The sequence below is a fragment of the Poecilia reticulata genome, chromosome 12, assembly GCF_904066995.2.
Source record: "Poecilia reticulata chromosome 12, P_reticulata-male-v2, whole genome shotgun sequence".
NCBI lineage: Eukaryota > Metazoa > Chordata > Actinopteri > Cyprinodontiformes > Poeciliidae > Poecilia > Poecilia reticulata.
The window spans coordinates 20,691,937-20,712,470 of NC_088841.1; the positions used below are offsets into that span (position 1 = coordinate 20,691,937).

The following is a 20,534-nucleotide window of genomic DNA, read 5'->3' on the forward strand; positions in this document are numbered from 1 at the left end:
AGTAGCAGAGCTACACGGTAAATGTGAAAGCGATGGTGATCTCCTATTTGAAATAAAAAAAATAAATAAAAATGACAGCAGCGGCAGAGGGGAAAAGTATTGAACACTTTTCTCAGTAAATATGGTCATAGTTGGGCTATAGACATAAATACTACCACATGGAGTGACACAAATAATGACTCTCCATTTCTTTCAGTAAATTGTCAATTGGATTTAAGTTAAATGATTGAATTGGTCACTTTAGAATCTGACTGGATTTTTGTGGTTGTGTGTTTGTGTTCGTCTTGCATTAAAAACAACTTTTGTTGGAATCTACTGATTTTTTTAACAAAATCTGGTGCATTTATGTTTATTCCTCCCTTTCATATTGTACTCCTGGTTTAATGTTTTTTTGGAGTGAAGTACAGTATTTTTCTTTCTCCAAACACGATGTGTGCAGTCGCATCCACAGGCTTCAATTTTGGGCAGAAGGTGCTTTAGATGATAAGCTTCAACTTGTTTATTTTTCAGCAGATGAGTCTTGTATAGTGAATGTGCATAGTGGATATGGCGGGTGATTGCATTGGTTTTTGTTTTTGTGAAAGAAATCAAACAAACAAACCAAACAAAAAAAAAAACCTTTACTTGTGAATTTCAGATCTTTCTAAAGCTTTGTATGAATTGCTCTTGGGTAACAATTTTGTTTATTCCTCTCTTATCTGTCAAAAATGTTGCAAGGAGCATTTGGTCATGATGGATTGATAGAGAAATTATGTTCTTTAGACTTTTAAAATCTGACCCACCTTGTATATTCAGAAGTTTGGTGTTTAAGTGAGACAGTACAACACTTATATGAAAGCAGAGATGTCCAAGCTAATTTATTGTGCGTTTCTCTTTCTAAAACATGGAAGCCTGCGTTTTCACATGAAAGCATCATTTCAGAGCGTTGCTTAACACTAGTGAAACTCTGATGTGCCAGATTAGCCCAAAAAAAATAGTTTGCGTGTGTTTTCATTCGTGCTTGAATGAAAACACATGCAAAGAGTGCATGCAAAGATGAAGATAACATATCTGTTATCTGTTTGAAACGGTGTGGAAAATCCTCTTTGTTTTGAGGTTGTTTACACTGCAAATAGCAACTGCAGCATATGATAGAAGGCTTTAGGGTGACTGCAAATAAACAGAGAAGAGCTAACCCTGGTGCAATACCGTGTTTGAGTTTAAATCTGTGTTTTTTTGTTGTTTTTTTAAATAGAATCCATCTAAGATGACTCAAAGTTAAGCAAACCCTAAGCAACAATAAGTTAAACTTGGGAATTTGATTCTTTGTCATATTGCTGGAATGCTTTGAATGGGAGCAGTGTTATTTATTTATTTTTTTTACCTTTGATCGTAACAATAATTTAACTGGAGAACCAAAGATTTCTGTGTATATCATTGCACATAAAACATTTCTAATGTTTCAGAACTTATTCAATGAGGTATGCTACAACTGGAAATGTAAAAATATCTGAAAGGAGGCAGTTAAATTGCATGTGCCATTTATACTTGGGGCTGAAACTTCCAAGTGTCAGACTTGATATATTAACAGAAAGGTCCCATGTAGTTAAATTATTCATGGTTGCACAGAGGCACAGTTGTTAGCACTGTTGCAACGCTGAAACTCACACATGGGTAGCCATAGTGTGAGACATTGGTTCCCTTTCACTTTTTAACACTGAACACCAAACCCAGTATGCTGGGTCAAATCCATAACACAAACCCTGTCATCTCAAATCCGCTTCTGGGCTGTCTTTTTAATCACAGCCTTCTGCAATAAGGCATTTACACAGAGCAGTTGTTCTCAAAAGTTAGAAATCATTTGTTGAAAGATTTATTTGTTATCCATTCTGTTAAAAGGTAACTAGAGCTTTTAAAATGCATCTTTCACATATTTCTAAGAGAAAAATCAATTCCGATCAAGAAGCATTCAAAAAGTGTTCATTGTTTGTCACCAGCAAGTGAGAAAAATCGATCCGCTTAAACTAAACTGATCATTTTCCGGGGCTCCGTCTGCATATGTCAGCAAATCAAGCGTTTCACTGTTGAACTTTGAAAAGGCACGGCTCCCCTCGAGCATAAAAATGGGATTTACTGATAAACGTTCCAAGTTTATTTGAGAATGGTGAAACACAACACCCTCTAATGTGGCCTGATGGGGTCTTGCCAACGAATCAACGAGGAGGGCCGGATGCGCGTGGAGCACTTACACAGGCGTGCACTATCACAAGAACATGACACTTTGAGATGGTAAATCAGACTGAATTTCAATTTCATTTCATGTCGCCGCTGTGCAGCCAGATCATAACTTACAGGTGGTTGCTCCCACGGAGTCGTACTTTAAAAAAATACCCCCGCATGCATAACAGAAGCCGTAGATGCAGAATGATGGAGCCGTGCGAGTGTATATATTGTTCAGATTGAAATGCAAAAACATCCCTTCACAGCTGGTTCTCCATAATCAAACTTCATCAGTAATCTAATCAACTCAAGAGGGCGTGCATGCTTGTTTAATGAGTTGTGCGCTCTCTGGGTGCATCTCTAAATGAGTTTGCGTGGGTGTCGCTCTGGTCAGCTGTGTGTGTGTGTGTGTGCATGCATTTTTGTTGTCGCATTAGTTCTGATGTGTAAATATGTAATTTGAAAAGATATTGGCTCTACTGTTAGCTGTTTTACAATAGTACAATGGTGTATTTATATTACAGAATGGATACATATTAGTCACGTATTTATAAAAACAGCAGGTCAAGTCTATTCTGTTAAACTTAAACATGGTCTTATTTTCATATATATATAAAAAAAGAAAATTAAATGGGTTCAGTATCTGAACTCCTGATAATACAACTGAGACTAGAACATTGTCATGCCGAATGGTACTTTTATTTAACAGGTAATTTTACCAGTGTTAAATCAGCTAATCAAGTCGTCGCTTAGAAACATCTTCGCCCCTAACTAATTTATGTACGGTTGTAATGCCTGATCAACATAGAATGAATTAAGAGATTGGTTCCTGTATGTCAATTTGCATGCAGCATGTAGAGCACTGAATCATTTTCCTCTTCGAGCTTGACTCACTTTATCTGCCTGTGTGCTTTTTAATTTTTTGTAGCTTTTATTGTACTTTTATGTTTGTTGCTGTTTTTGTTGTTGCTGGTTTCCTTACAATTTTCCACCACGGGTAATATGTCCTTTTTTGTTTCGTCATCATGGTGGTGCCACTTCCTAACTGGTTCTGTGGTTTCCTTTTTTGCCACCACGCAGCCAATCTTGTGTCGGTCCATAATTGCAGCATGTTCCAGTCAATGTCCAGTAATCAGGTTTTCTTTTTTGTGAATTATTGCTCTGCAGTAACGCCGCTTTCATTATTTGTCTAAGGATCTCTGCAAAACATCTTTCCTAATATCACCAGTGGTGGAGAAAGTACTCAAAAAATTTACTTAAGTAAAAGTACAAATACACAGTCAAAAATGTACTTAAGTAAAAGTCAAAGTACCACATTAACATTTTACTTAAGTAAAAGTAAAAAGGTCCTGGTTTTTAAAAATACTTAAGTATTAAAAGTAAAAGTACTCGCTGAATGCATTACCTAATCGCTAATATCATTAAGTGTGCCGATCGTATTTAATTTTAATACATCAGAAATGTGCCATTTTAATTAACACTACCACAGATTAAACATGTTCTTATTGTGTTTATTCTCTGTAACAGTTTAGACTTAGATATGTGATTCTATGAATCATAATTTCAGGGATGGAAACATTTTGTCTCCTGTCCTAACATAACATGAACTTCATTAGTCACATTTATTTAGAAAGAAATCCAACTGAAAGGGGATGTAAAGAAGGTGCGGGCTGGGTGGAGGACATGCAACCAAGGAGCCATGTAGCAGAGTTGTAGTCAAGACCACCGAACCCGAGACCAAGACCAGCGCCCCGCTCTAAATGACACAATAACATTAAGTTTACCTATCAAAATTGGTTTTCAGATTGATCTGAAAGATCCACATTCCCATAAAAACACCTAGATATTAAATACTTAGAGCTGAAATATATTTAACCAGTATCAATTAAAACTCACTTCATTCTGTTTTGCTTTCATCGCTGTGCTACAGCGATGAAAGCAAAACAGAGGTCTCCTGCTATTCCTAGAAAAATAACGCCCTGGGCGGTTGCCCATATTGCATAGTCAGAAACCACAACTGAAACATCGCAATTAACGGTAAATAACGTTCAACTATGAACACTGTCCAACGGCGCAACAAGTAACCAAGCAGAAGGAGCACCGTGACTGTTTTCATCCTCCCTCCCACTGCGATGTTTGCCACCATGACAGGAGATGAAATCAATCAATGAGCAATGAGCATGCTCTGTGTTCATACATTCAACTTTTACTTATTCAGTGATTAAATGAATGTCTATATATATATATATATAAATATATATATATATATATATATATAGCTACCGCAGTGTACACAAGAACAAAGAACGGCTCTCAGTGAGGCTTCAGTCCTTAGGACTTAGTAAAGATCCGTCCAGAAGAATCGGATCGTTCCTGAATGTCATATCACTATATTGCAGACTTTGGTCACAGCGTTGTCCCATATGTGCGACACCTCAGTCAACACCTCCACACAATAATTCAGTGCATGAGTGACAACCTTTTTTTCATCAGATGCAACATGTGTCTCAGTACAGCTAGCTTTGCTAGCACAGATCTTACCTTTCTTTAAGCTTTCCTTCCAAGTGACGCTAAAAGTTGGACAAAGTCCCACCGTCTGTGAAAGCGAAGCGCTGCTAATTTTACATGTCGCCATATCAATTTATGCACCGCTATTATATTATAGACAAACATCTCCTCCCGCTCAGAGGAAACCACTGCGCATGTCTGAAGCTCCGCGTGCGAGTAAAGGGGGAGGCGATGGGTGACAACAGACACTAAGTCACATTATTGCTCGGATTTTACGGCGCCACCTTAAGTCCTTGAACTTCACATTTTAACGGAAGAAAAGAGCAACGCGACTTGGATGTAACGAGTAACGCGACACTTTTGTAGAAATGTAGTGAAGTAGAAAGTACAGATACTTACTGTAAAATGTAGTGGAGTAAAAGTAGAAAGTCCCCATTATTAAATCTACTTAAGTAAAGTACAGATACACGAAAACTGTACTTAAGTACAGTAACGAAGTACTTGTACTTCTTTACTTCCCACCACTGAATATCAACAGTTTAATTTATTGATGCAATTTAAACAGCAATCACCTGATGATATAAAAATGTTGACAGTGTTTGAAAAATTTGTCAGATTGATCAACTTTAACTACTTGAACAATGATATGAAACTTTTGGTTGGAATGTAAGAGACGTTGAGCCTGTGTCATCTCAAGTCTAACTTGGATATTTACAAAAAATGTTGTGTAATTTATTCAGATATCCACAATTGAAAGAGGATAATTTATTTCCATTATTTTTATTTAAGCGTTTAAGCATTTTTTCCCCTGTTAGTGCATATTAAACCTTTACAATTTTCAAATTTACACATCACATAAGAGTTCTTCTTTTCAAATGCTTAAGTAAATATTAAAAGTTATCTGTTAAGTACTCAAAGATGAAGCAGTATTGGTTAAATGTTAATTTATTGAATTGGGTCTAAAGACAAACCGTAAAAGATTTTTCATCCTAACTAATAGCAATGCAGTGTCACTGTTAGACTAGACTAGCGGTTCTCAACGTGGGCGGTACCCCCCCACAGGGGGCGGTCGGACGGCAGCGGATGCTGGCGGAAACTTTTACAAAAGGGGGGCGCTGGGATTTCTTTGGGGGGCGTTTGGTCGAAGGTAAATATGACACCTTAAATGCACAACAATACCAGTTTAGACTTTGAGCAACTTGCTAAAACTGTATCGTGTAACATTAAAACATGATTGGCTGCAACATTATCGATGGCAGCTCTTGTTCTATTTAGTGTCTGTAGCTTCTTGGCGCAGCTCCGTTCTCCTGCTACTGGAGAGGAGCTGTATTGGCTGCACCGCATCAGTTCACCGTTACACCGGCTGTTGACGTTGCTGTGATTCACTTTGTCTGGTATTTTTGTACATATGTTTTGGCAGTTCTGTGATCTGGCAGTTCTGTGATTATGTCAAAACAGCAACTTATATTAAAAAGTGTTTTATTTCCGTTTGAAGGCTGCCCACTTCCATGGAAGGACAACAGAAAATCACTCTTATAAACATGTAATTACTAAAATCACAATATCCTCACTTTGTATCCCTCTAAAAAATGAACCCATTTAAATAAAGAAATCCCTCCCTGGGTGATACCACGATAGAGAGCGTTCATTTTATAGCGTTAACACGGTGCTGTAAGTGGTCCGGTATGAAACGGGTGTGATGGAACAACACAGTACTTTTAAATTTCAATAATCAGAATACCGAAATTGTTTCCGTTGTTTTAAAAGGTTTATGTCAGTCTGCCTTTTCCCAATCGATACGCTTCCCGACCGCCCTGCACCTTAGGGGGTAAAAAAACAAAAAGACCGCACAATGCGTAAAACTCTGAAACAGGAGAAGCGGGACATAAAACGGAGCGACGAACTAGATGTGAATTATGGCATAAAAACAGAGAATCCGACGCAGAACAGTGAAAAATCAACACATGATGTGAAACACATGACGACTAGGCGGCGCAGCAGGTGATGAGTGAAGATTACTGATGGTGAGCGTCAATAAATGATAAAATAAATCTAGCAACAGGAAATAAACTAAAGTGGACATAAACCAAGAGAGGATAATACTAATCAAAGGAAACTAAATGGAAATGAATGAAGAACAAAATGCAAGAATAAACTAAGAAACTAAAGCAAATGCAGAGGAATAAACTGGTATGGCAAGACCTTTCGAGCAATAATTGATACAGAGGACTTTATGGCAAGAATAAACAGACACTATTTTCAGATAAAAGGTAAAATAATATTGTTTAAGTGCCATGGGTTTGTTGAGACCACATCTAGTACTGAGAATAAATATATCTTACAGACCATAACAGTAAAGAACATATCACTTATTTATGTTTTTAATTAGATTTGATATATTTATTTCTTCAATATTATTTTTCATGTCAGTGTTAATGTCATGAGGCTGATGACTCCATGACACTTTCAATTTGACTCATTAGGATTTGATTAAGAACCAGATTTGTTCTTTGTAATTTCGGTCCAGTTAAAACTATTAATCTATAAATCAATAGTCAGGTCTACATAAAGATATAATCTATGTTTCTGTCTCATATTTGTATGGCATTAAAAAGATCTGGAACTTTTGTTTTTCCACTGAAAGCTCTGGTTTGCACAATAAATACCATGTGGGTGAAATTTTATGGATGATACTCCGATGTCCCATTCTCCTGAAGGCAGCACAGAGCTGCACCACCAGAAACCCACAGAAACACTGAAGAGAAGAAGAGCTATGATTAATGTAGTTACAGTTCTATCCATGTTTTAATGTTGCAGAACTCAGTTGTTTCAAATAGATCAAAGTTTAAACTGGCATGTTGTTCATCTTTTATCTGGTCATTTTGTGTAATATTTAACAACTAGAAACTGGCACAAAATAAGAATATATTTTCAACTCTGGCTGCTGATAGGCCTACCAATTTTAACTTGAATGTTCATTGCATTTTTCGTGGACACCTGTGAAAATAATTTCTATTTCCATGGCTTTTTCGTTCTCTGGGAAATTATTTTTGATGATAAATACAGAAACAAGCATAAAAATCAAACCATCTACAATAGTGATAGTCATAATAATACATTAATAATCAATGTAAAGTAGCCTACAACGTTTTTGGTGGGGGGCGGTGAGGGACCTGGATAAAGGCTAATGGGGCGCTGGCCCAAAAAAGGTTGAGAAACACTGGACTAGACGTGCATTTAATGAAAAAAAAAAAATAAATCAATTTATTCTGGGCAATGACTTGACTTGTTCTTGGGGTCGAAGGACTTGCCCCCTGAAAACTTGACTTGAATTTGATTTTCCTCACATAAAACCTCACAACCTTCACATGGGTTTGGGAAAATGACTTGGTAGCATCTCTGTTGTAGATGCATGTGCAAACAAATCCTCAAGATTTATTATATATTTACTCAAACAATTCTATATCAAAGTTCACTTTGATAAAGAATGTGTATACATGCAAAGGGCAGTGGCATGTGTTGTGCATGTTTGACTCCTTTTGTCAGAGAATTTGGCAGTGCATTGACTTTAATATGCATTTTATTATGCAAAGCTGTATGTGTGTGTGTATGTGTCCGTGCTTGTCTATGTGTATGTGTGAGTCCGCAGAAATGTGTGTTTGGAATCAATTGATTTGCCTTTGAGCGGGGATCGTGTTCTGTACAGCAGGTATCATCAGTGACCTTAACACAAGATAATTATCATCATGTTGACTCTTTGTGGTTATACATGTCTTTGGGGAAACAACACATGGCTGCCAAAAACTGCAATAGAATCAAAGAAACCAATGCTCATTTTGGATGTAAAGTTAATCTTTTGTGTATTGGACCAAATTCCAACCAGTAGAAAAATATCCTGGCTGACGTGGTAAAATATTGCAGCGTAATCCCATTTAAACTTGATCACATATGACTCTCAAATGCTGCGGTAATCATATCTTCAGTTTTCTCTCTCTAAGGTTTATCTCACTTGAATCTTTCATCAGGACAAAATGTATCTAAATATAAAGACAGCACGAGTTAGCTCATCTGCTTTTCCTCTCGAAAGGACAAACTGTTTATCTATTATGGCTGTGTGACTTCATCATAAATAAGAAGAATGATGTGTAAAAAATGGTTTTGTTCATTTTTATTTGCATTTTGGTGGGAAATAAAACTCTTCTGATGCTTCTTATAGTGCTTGGTCCATTACCAAGAGATCAATAGCACTTGAGTTGAATGTCATTATGGTTATTAGGCCTGCTTGTCTGCATGGTCATGAGAAATGAGGGCATTATGCAGGGGAGCGTTCTTATGTGTGAGTGAGTACATGAGTGTAATCATAAGTATCTGCCTGTGTTTCCACTGTTGCTCCCATGTTTATTATGCATGAGTGGTGTACGTGCAGACTGCTGATGATCAGGGATATACTACTGGAGAATGGTAAAGTTTTAACACAATCAATATGGAGTCAGTATAGCTGCAATGTGAGAAGGACTGATGGTAAGGGAAGAAGGACAAGCTTAAATATAGATATGGTTAAATCCTATAGAATGGAGATGTTGGATTTATTTAAGCTTTTTACTGAAGTGTGTTAAGATTTTCAGATATCTGGACGACCCTACCCTGTAACTACCCTGCTGTGTCAGCCAATCCAATTATCCATCATGGTGATGTGACTGTCTTCCAGGTATGCTAAGAAAATTCAGTAACAGGGAAAAACTCACCTTTGCCAAGTTATGAGTATTTAATGTAAAAAGAAGGGAAACGTTATAGGAACGACAGGGACCCATGCTGTTGGCTAACACGAATATCAGTAATTATATAGGAAAGTACTTCCCCCCCTTTGTTAAATCATAAAGTAACTATGATTAACCATTTTTAAAAAAATACATTTTACCAGTCACACCTAGGCCTGATTAGTGGCCATGCAGTTATGTTTGCCACTGAACTGTTTGGAAGATACAGATTCTCTGTACTATTCAAATAACTTGAATGTGTTAGAGAAACTATGAGTTAGATTGAGCTACTCTAAGCTAGCTCGTTATGCAATTTGGTGAAGAATTTTTCAGTCTTTGTTGGTCTTTTACTGTACAGTAAATGGACAGGAAAAATGGAGGACAGAAGGAGAAGATATGCAGTCAGTGGCTTGAGAACGGGTCATTGAGGATCACAGCGCATTGATGACTGCAGCCTTTTGGACGTGGTGCATACACACTACCAACTGAGCCAGCCAGCACCCCCTAACTAGTTAATAATTAATACTTGAAAAGTTTTGTCTGGTGTCTCAGACTTTATGTGCACATTATATAAGAAGGTTGACAAAAGAGAAAGCTATAAAAGCGAGTGAAAACTAGGACATCCATAGAACCAAATGAGTGGGAGGAAAGCAAGGAAATGGGACAGAGGATAAGGGATAAGACAGCCACTAACTCAGAGTGAAAGGAGGAAGAAGAGGGTGTGAATTTTGATATAATAAAAGAAAAACAATAAGAACTTTAAAAAACGACCCAACTGAAAGAGTGACTGGATATTGTCTAGGTATGGAAATTAAGATTTTATTTAACTTCTTTTTCCATTATTATTGAAAACTTGGTACTCCTAAAGAAAATTCTGATTCTACTCTTGCGCTAGAATCAGAGCAAGAGTGATTCTTGCCAGTGACACCATTTTAATGGTGTGTGAAAGTGGACTGAGGTATTCTGAACGCCGATCTTTCCTTTATTATAAAAGTTCTGAAGAACATCTTCACTTACTTAGATGGAGCACTTGATTTAATAATGCTTTTCTCAAGTTTCACTTCTCATACTTGTCACATAGAGCCATGGGGCACCGGCATCATCATCAAAGCTGACATCAAAGTAAAACCGTATGTTTTTTTTTTTTTTTTGCTCAGATGCAAATAGCTTTTTATGTAAATAAAGTCACACAGGCTCGCTCAGAGTAACTTGACAGAGAGGGAGATCAAAGGAAATTGGCATTTCTTGGCACTAATGTGCGTACATGTGCTCACATTATTTCAGAAAATGTGGAGGGGTAACCATGGAAGGTAACTGAGATGAGCAGAGCAAGAAATGGAGAGATGGTATGGGATGACAGGATGCAAGAATAGAGAGGGAGAGTTAGGGTGGCTGAGAGAGTGAAAGACGGCAGAAGGCAGAGAGAACAAACAGTGTCAGGTTAATGTTAATAGGGCCAAGGATCTTGTCCTATTAAATATAGATGACTCTGTTATGGGACATGAAATATACATGAAACACTGCGTTGACATCTATATCTTCTGTGTTAAGAGCCATGTCTAAGTAATCCAACAGGAGGAAGAGTACTTCAGTTGGGGAAAAGAGGAGGTATTGTGGAGAGAAACAAAGGAAGGAGGTACAGAAACACAAAGAAAGACAAGGGGGTGAAAAAAGATATCTAAACAAGACAAGGAACATGACAGTATTTGATCTGAGGCCAGTTGGGGCATCTTTTTTTTCCCTCTTTTCTTCATCCACGGTTTTCTTTCCTGAGATGGGGATCAATATTTTATTGTTGTTTCTTGTTGTGCTGCTGATCGGCTGCGCTTGAGTCTTAATCTGAGGTCTTCACTCCTCGCGGTCACGACAAGTCTCTTGAGACTTATCAACAGAGCAGGGCTGCTAACCCCTGATGTCCCAGCTGAAGCTCCCATTAGGCTCACATAAATCCCTTAACCCAAAAGGTCATGGTACCTACAAGTTTTCTGACAAACTGCTGTTGACTTCAGTGAACATGAGGATAAAAGTAAAATAGCGATTTTCAGTAATTCTTTTATTTCTGGTAAGGCTTTCTGTATAGAATAAAATGTGAACTCTTTACTTCACTTCAAACAGAGAGGGGGAAAAGCCCAGGGCTATTAATAGACTTCAACATTCCTTTAAAACTCCAGTTTTTCCACGTTCTCTTTCTGTGCTACAATAAATCTGATGCTAAGTAAGGCTTACAGTGGGACAGTGAAGCCAAACAGTGATTGGATACAGATATATTTCTTCTTCCAATATTTTTCCTTCATCGTTTTTAGATTGGTTAAAAATTGTTGCCAAGAAAGGAATTTTTTTATTTTCTCAGTTTCTAAGAGTATTAGTAAAAGGAAAACAGTTGCTCATTGATAAATATAGATGTTTTCCTTATGACTGTATCTGCTCATTAGCCTGCAGTCAGCATGTGGCAGTACTGGCTCTCTACTGGCATACTTGTTTTTAAAGTTCTGGGTCAAAATGACCTTTTACCAACTTGGATTACACACCTATAATCTTTTCATTTCAGTCTACATCCACATTGTACCCACTAACAAATGTTCCCTTCTTTCCTCATCCATGTATTCATTGTTTTCCATCTATCCATGATAGACTTGGAGAGACAATGCTACAATGGAAACCCACACATTCCTTTGCGATCAAGATTACTCTGACCGTGAGGTGTACCCAGGCTAGAAATAATATATAGTCTTTCCAGTCTGGGTTTGCCCCTGAGTCTTTTCACAGTGTAATGTACTTGAACAACCTCCAAAGGAAGGCATCCATGAAGCTTTCTCGTTAGATGCCAGAAGCACATCAATTGACTCCTTTCAAAGTGGAGAAGCAACAGCTCAACTCCGGCCACCTGGCAGAGGATGCTCAGTTTAGTTACTTGGACCTGGCATCTCATTCTTTCAGTCACAATTCATATTTTTGGAGCGTATGTGAAGGTCATAAATCATCAATCAGAAGTATGCTGTAATTTGTATGTATTTTTTTTCCCCAACGACTTCATATTTCACCTTATTTGCTTTGGTGGCTTAATGTTGTGAAACATTCCTCTAGTGGGGTCGAGTTCATACAAGGTAAATGGTAAATGTGAGGTACAAAAATAATCAAAATAATAAAGGGACAAAATTGCCATCGCTCAATTCTTATCACTTCTGCTGTTGTTCAAACTTTTTTTGTTGTCACTTTTTTGGTTTTCAGTTGCAAGGAACCAGTACGAGCGGAGGGGCAGCGATGTCACCATGCAGTGCGGCTCCCTGGAAAGTGACGCGTCAGTGTCATGGAAGGTGAACGGGACAGACATCGAGGCCCAGCACCACCTGAATGGACCCAAACTGATTCTGACCCAGGTTGACCTTGACCACAATGGACTCTACAGCTGCTTTCAGAACCCGCATGGAGAAAGACGTGACACCATCTTCCTCCACATTGGCAGTAAGTAACCAAGTGTTATTCTCCAAAATGAGATTTCTACAGTTCTTCTGCAAGAAAAAATAATTAATGTAATACACTTAGTCTTTATTTGTGTTTTTATTTAAGAATAATATCTGTTACAAGTGACATTTTGTTTTAACATTTTTGTTGTTTGCTCCGTAACACTCTTTAGCTAAGTGGCGTTCTTTATAATACGTTTAACATTTGAATACTCTTTCATATTTGTTATGTTGGTATTAACCAGGAATTGTCATGGCATTCCTTAGTGTTGTGCCTAACACTAGATGACAAGTTCATCTAGTTATTAAAATGACATTTGGTCTTTTTGCCGTTATGACTGGCCATTTTAGTAGTCATACAAAAAATGTTTAAGTGTCAATTTAACAGCATTTCTGAATGGCCTGTGTGATGGCAGCAGCCTCCTTTGAGATCCATTATTTTGATGGGGATGGTTTTATACGCTCAGTCTCTGCATAGTAATGCTATTGAGGTGGGATTGACTTGTGAATGATAGGACACCCCTGAGGATGGTTGGATTGAAAATGTCTTTGTCATATATAGAAGCTTCATTGGGGGAAAAAAATAAAAAACAAGGAACGCAGAAATAAAACCCTGAAAACATGTCTGCTGCATTGCGTGAATAGCATATTTTAATTTTTGCATTGGTTGAATTCCATTGTGTACATTGCATAATGGAAACTGAATACTGTCATTATGTTAAGCATATGGATTACAGTGCATGTAATCCATGTGTAATCGTATTAGTTTGGAAGATCTGGTAGGATCTTTCTAACTGATAGGACTATATATAATACAATAAAAAATAGGACAATAACAGACTGACAAGAACATTGTCTATAAGTAGTCCAAATTTAATATGGCATAAACAACGTGAAATCATGGATCCTATATATCCTACAATAGTTCAGCCAGGTGGTAATGAACTTTTATTTGGCACCCTTTGGGCTCCTTAGTGCATTGTTTCCATGTCCTAGGTACTTCAGCTTTGATACAGGATAGATCCACCCCTTCACCACAGTGTCTGATGACTACTTCCAGCACCATCTCACATAGTTCATAAAATCTGAAACGGTTTCTTGAACACGTAAATAAAATAATGTACGTAAGTGGTCTCCTCAGTCACTACACTGAATCCAAAAGAACATTTTTAAGATGTGACAAAACAGGACTTTTGTGTCTTTGATCCCAAAAAAAAAACCTGCACCGACAGCATGATGCAATGATTTCCATGTGGACCATTTTTGAAGCCAAAAGGAGGTTCAACAGGAACTGGCAAGGTGTACCTCATAAAGTTATGAGTGAGTGCACTGCAGCTTGTAAATAAACCAATAGTTGAGTGATTTTTCTTTAGCTTTATACTGTGATAGAGAAACTTCCATCTTGTTAGTTATTTGTCACTAAATAACAGGATTAGCAATAGTAATATAAAAATATACTAATTAAATTACTTGCAACAGTTTTCTGGCTGAATAGTTTCCACATTTAAAAATAATATTAATCCCATGACTTGAAAAGCAAAAGCTAGTGTTGATTATAAAGCACATCTTTTCTAACTTCCTATACTTATTAGCTGTGCTACTGTTGCTGACTTTAAAATAAGAACACTAAGTGAAAAGGCATTTATTGCCATGTTTTTATTTCTGTTATCTCGAACACTTCTACAAATCACATTTGAGCTGATGGTGAAGACTATTTTTTATTTTTATTTTTTTGAAAGCCAGTTTAGTTATGATGTTTTCCTAGTCACTGCAAAGGGGCTTTGGAAATGAACAACTGCCACCTAAACCCATTTGTGCTAAAGTAATTAAAGTAGCCTATAAATAAACAGAAGTAAATTAAGCTAAAGCAACACAAGTATGAAATTATTTAGAAAAACGGGGTCAGTTATGATCTCGCTTCAGTTCATTAGTAAATCGTGCCTGTGTGATTGCATCTGCTTGTCAACAGAGTCGATAGTAAGCCAAGCACCACCCCACCCCCCATCAAAATTGCACTGCAGTATTGCTGTTAAATGTAACATTTCCATGCAAATGTTTGATGAATGAGACTATATGGGAGCGTGACAGTTTGGTTAATCATATTGGCAATGATGAATTACCAAATGCTAAAACAATACTGAATTAATGAGACTTTTATGTTATGGTAGATTGTGTCAGCAGGGTGAATGATGCAATACATAAACAGTCCAGAAAATTTGTGGATGGAGATGGAGGAAAAGGACTGAAATGCAGATGTGTAGTACATGTCTCTGTGCAGCCCAGTGCATGAGTGTGTTTCCCTTCACCAGGCGTTGTGTTTCTGCATCATAATGACACTTTGGTGGGCTCAAACTATGCATGCAAGAGAAAAACAGACTTTCATTGTGTAACCATTCATCAGGGGTCAATTATGACTCTGTGAGAACAATACCTTTGTGGTCTAGCCTGGCATTGAGTTTAATTGCCTTGTTAAGAGTTGCTGATTTTATGACATGTTCAAGACACACACTGGAGCAACATTAATCCTGTTACTGTATACTGGAGAAACTCTTATCAATCTGTTTGTTCTTCATCTGTTCTCCAAATTCATCTCTGTAGGGTGTCTGCATTTCCATTATATTGACTGTCACCTCCAGAGGTCGAATGTGACACGCAGTCATGGCAGGCTACAGTTCTAGTGATTACTATCATGATGATAGTTTGATTTTATGCAGTGTTTATAACTCACACCAGGGGCTTGTTATGTTTCTGAAAGATAGCAGTGTGATCTGGAGAATACCACAAAGCCATCTGTCTAGGTTTTTTTAATATTTTTTTTTTGGTTTATCTCAACAATGTTTTTTTTTTTCCTTCATTCCTTTGAAATCCTAAGATAAAATCTTCTTTCAGACAAAGGATCGATACCGCAAGAGTACAGGCTGTCTGCCTTCACTTTTCCTGTTCTCTGACTTCAGTTTGTGGCCACATTTGTTAGTTTTTTGTTTACACTGGTTCACATTAACAACAGACGACGTCATCCGCTAACTCTCTGTGTGTGCCTGCTGAATTTATGAACCGTGTCAACAAAATGTCAGCACAAGGAGACAGCAGTTGTGTGTTGTGGAAAATTCTCGTGCCGATGCAATGTCTCCTTCCCTTCCTCTTTGCATTATTTCAACACTTTGTAAAAGCGTGGGATGCTTACATTTTCTCTGACACTTTAGATACAAACAAAGCTTGAGTGGCTTCAAAAAAGTACACGGCAGTAAGCATGAATGTCAGATGGTGTAGCAGCGTGGATGTGAATAGATACACTACCCTACATGGGCCACAAGGTGTGTGGTAATCAGTGGGGTCTTTAGAGAGTGGTGATTTTTGATGACATATTTGGTTAAACATACGGAGCACTTTAAAAGGAGGCAGAATTAATGTAAGTAAAAATTTGTCAGGCAGTTGAGTCCTAAACAAGTTGTCTGTCGCTTGTTGTTTAGTGTGTCAAGCAGGAATAATCGCCCCCTGTACTGTGAACAATGTTGGCACTGAATTAAAATACGAGTGTTTATAATGAGGAGCTAATGAAGCCGAAGTTAGTATCAGACTCTTAGCTTACAACATGGTGCTAAAATAAAAGGCTTCTTGGATGTTTTATTAAACAAAAATCTGGACAGCATTTTAACTTAATCTAGTTCAAAATCTAAGATATTCTACTAAACCAGTGGTCCCCAAACTACGGCCCGCATTTAGTCTGGCCAACTGAACAATACCAGAGAGCATACAGATTTTTTTTTTCATATATTGTATTTTCCGGTTTAACCACCAGGGGGCTCTTTAGCAGGAAGTGTGCTGTAAACTGTGGGTGTTTTGTTTTGCATGGTGCATTGCTGCCATCTGTTGGACTTTTAGGGAATTGCTTGACTTTTATGTTATTTAATCAGTACGGTTGTTTGCTAGCGGTAGAGCAGATGAACACACGTGTTTGTTATGAACGCCGCATTCCAGGTCAAATTCTTTGAAGCAATGCCTGTATGTAGCAGCTTATACTTCAAAACGAGCCTTTATGTTAACATATGAGGAATTCATATGTTAAAGTTGCTTAAGTTACTTTCCCTCAATGGAATATATACTAGTCAGCCCCAGTGACCGTTTCACTAACGATTTTTGCCCATGTGCTTTCTGGGTAAAAATTAATCGAGCAACGCGCGCGCACGCGTGCACCCCGTCCCCCGTCAACAATTTCCGGCAGCGCAGGTGATAAATGTGTAACACTTTTTCTGTTACAAACTGACTCCGGCCCCCCACCAGAGAAGGGAAAAGCTATGTGGCCCTGACAGGAAAAGGTTTGGGGACCACTGTACTAAACGGTGGGCAGAGGTGACTGTAGACCCCAATCAGAGGTGGTAATATAGGAAATATGGCTCAGAGTCAAGCCTGTTATGCATTCCTCAATCCTCGGAAATTATTTTAAAATAGTTTGAAAATAAAATGAGCTGGGGACATGAGAGGCAACTTGCCCTTAGTGCTGGAACTAGAGCAGAAATCATCGGCTATTACTGTATATGAAATGTTTCTGTCCTGATAGCTATTCAAGTCATTTAAGAGCAGGAAGTCCAAGTATAGTTCATTACAAATAATATTTAACAGCATATCCAGTTCTAAAGGACTGCCTTTTGTTTTTAAATATAATTTTGACTGTGTAAATGCAACTACAGTCTTCTCTAATTCTAAGTTCTGCTCCTGGTGTGTATTCTTCCATATTTGTTTTGATTTGACTCACTGATGATTTGACTTGTTTGAGTTACAGACAAAGTTGTTTCCCTTCATCATAAACATAACTTTTCTTAAACTGGCCAAATATTGTCACAGTGTGCGGCGCAGGTCGCATGACACAGCTAGAAAATTGCTGCAGCCGATACGATTTTTTCCACTGTGAGCTTGTTTGCAAAATGTAAAACCTAGATTCTTAGAATCAACAGATAATTGCCAAGGCCTAAAATACAAACAGTGGACCTCAGAATAGGCAGATTTGTAAAAACATAATGCTGCAAAAAATGATGCTGCACAGATCATAGAGGTGTGAATGACACACAATTCACTCTGCATCACACAAACATGCTTTGACAGGGATCTTGAGCTGTTACTTAGGACCAGAGGCATTCCTACCTAAAACCACCCAGATGATTGATCTTTGGGTTTTACATACAAGTTTGAGAAAATGTTATTTTCTTCTGAATTTGACTTTGTAAATCTCTGAGAATCCAACAGCCTTGCACAGTAAATGGAACTGCAGGGACAAATATATGGGGTTAAAGGAGTCACTTCCTCTGTCATGGAAGCCATCATTTCGCAAATGCTGTGATCTGGCATTTAGCGGTGACATTGTCATAGCCCTCCATCCCCCTCCAGGCATTACAAATCTTGCAAAGTCTAACACCTCGTTGATTGTTATTCTGCTACTCAGTCACTCAGCTTGCCAGCTGATGGAAGATGGAGAATTTCCTTTTCTTTTAGCGACCACTGTAACAGTGATGCATATTTTTTTATCTTAAAGTAAGGAATGTGAGAAAATAGGCTTATCCAAAGCATTTCTATAACTAGCATCATCCATGTTTCAACTTACAAAGGCGCTTAGAGGGAGGCAACTGACAGAGAGCAACAGATTTACTCATTGGAGGTTTCTGCTGACTATTTTAGTACCGCACGAGGCTCTAAAGTGTATCTAATTCTAAAGATGCAGTTGAAACCAGAAATGTGCTTACATCTAACAAAAAGAAATGTATACCTTATTTCTCTGTCTGAATTTAGATCAGACCAACCCTCTGTTTGAGACCAGATAGAATTATCAAAACTATTTCTATTTTCTAAACTCCTCAGTAATGACAGAAATAGAGATTTAATTAGAGATTTAATTATTAATGTTCTTCAAAATCAGATATCTGCATACATTTCTTCTGCATTTAGTAGGAATGGACTTGAATCATGACTTGGGTTGAACAAATTTTGGGTTTCCTTCCACAAGTTTCTCACGACATCTTGCTGAAGTTCTGGCCTTTTCCTCAAGACAAAATTAGTGTAACCAAGTCAGGTTTTTAGGTTGTATGTTAACCAGTAGGAACATCTGGACAAACGTAAAATGGCAATAAATTATGTACTGGTCAAAATAAAATGCCTCTTTTTTTAATATTGGCAAAGCTAAAATATGCTCGGCACTGAGTGGTCATTCCTGTGTTTGACCACTCAGGAAGGATGAGGAGTGAGTTATCTTGTTAAATTGATGTGTGCTCATACATGTACATGCACACCAATTAGTGTCTGTTTCCTTTTCCTGGGCAGCTTGTTTTGGCGTAATCCCTGCACACACACCCATTCACTCTGGGGATCTGCGCTACATTGCGGGGTAATGGAATTGTCTCTTTGCAGACAGATTGCGATGGAGGAGGAGGAACTAATGCAGCTCTGCTGGGACTTCCTCTTTAAACTTGGAAGTATTTGGCCCCGCGTGTAAGGTCACTGGTGGAACTATTGAGCTTTTTGGTTAATTACTCCTCTCTCTTGCTCCAGTGTCTAATCATGACTGGTAAATAGAACATATTGAGAACTTGCAAACACTTAGAACTACAATTATATCTTTATCAATCTTTGCTAATTGATTTGTGTTTCGGTCAACTGAAGCAGCAGTAGATTAAAAATACAACAAAAAAAAATCCAGATGGATAAATATTGACTTACAGTGTCAAATCCAGTGCATCCATTCTAGATGGACATAAAAGCATGAAATTAAGAAACTACTTGATGTAATTAATGCTTGATCCTTTTGTTTTGTTTTTGCAGATATAGATATTAGTGACCATGATCATGGGAAAGAAAAAGCGATGAAAATATGGGTGAACTGCAGTTAATATTGCCTTTGGAGTAGTCAACCACTTTATGTATTTTTTTCTTGAATGGTGCAGGCCTTGTGAAACACAGAGAATTAGATGGATAGATACCTAGAGTATGAAGACCCACTGAACAAAGGAATCACTCAGCTGCGGTTAAAACCCCAAACCATGGAATCCCATTAAACTGAGCCGTCAGTTAGCAGCGTACCTACTGCAGACAAGGATCCCATTAAAGTTCTCTACTTTTCACCAACAATTTCCCGCTGCAAATTTCATGAAGCCAATTGTTTGTAAACATTTCTAATAGCGGAAAAGAAAAGTATAATTTGAAACGCGACGCATTTCCACTCTTATTTTAGGTCAGCAAATGTTCAAACAAATGTTAGCAACAGGTTTTGGTTAACTTCCGAACATCAACTTGTCAGGCTCCAAAAATACTTCACAAATAAAGCAAAATGGCAAAAAGATGTGTTTTTTGTGTTTGCATCTAAATTCAGATTTGTCTGGATATTTATTTAAGTCGACTATGTGTTGTAGCTGCATATGAGGCAACATGGGGATGTGGGTTACATTACATATAGCCAGGGACAATAACATCTTGCCATGTTTGTCCTTAGGCTCAGTCTCCCCCCCCAAAAAATAAAAAATAAAAATCTACTTATCCCTGCCCACATTGTTTCCCAGTTCTCTCTTTTTTTCCAGTTAATTTTTTTTTGTTCTGCTCTATATTCTAAATTTCCTCTTCTCCATTT

At 37.7% G+C, this 20,534-nt stretch overlaps 1 protein-coding gene across 3 annotated transcripts in view; it reads left to right on the forward strand.

Moving 5' to 3' along the window:
* cntfr (ciliary neurotrophic factor receptor) overlaps positions 1–20,534 on the forward strand; it is a 238,153-nt gene that overhangs the window by 121,976 nt on the left and 95,643 nt on the right. For all 3 annotated transcript variants that reach the window (XM_008423847.3, XM_081614023.1, XM_008423849.3), the window contains one exon: positions 12,693–12,926. In XM_008423847.3, coding sequence (XP_008422069.1) covers positions 12,693–12,926 — 234 coding nt within the window. The remainder of the gene's footprint in view (positions 1–12,692; positions 12,927–20,534) is intronic.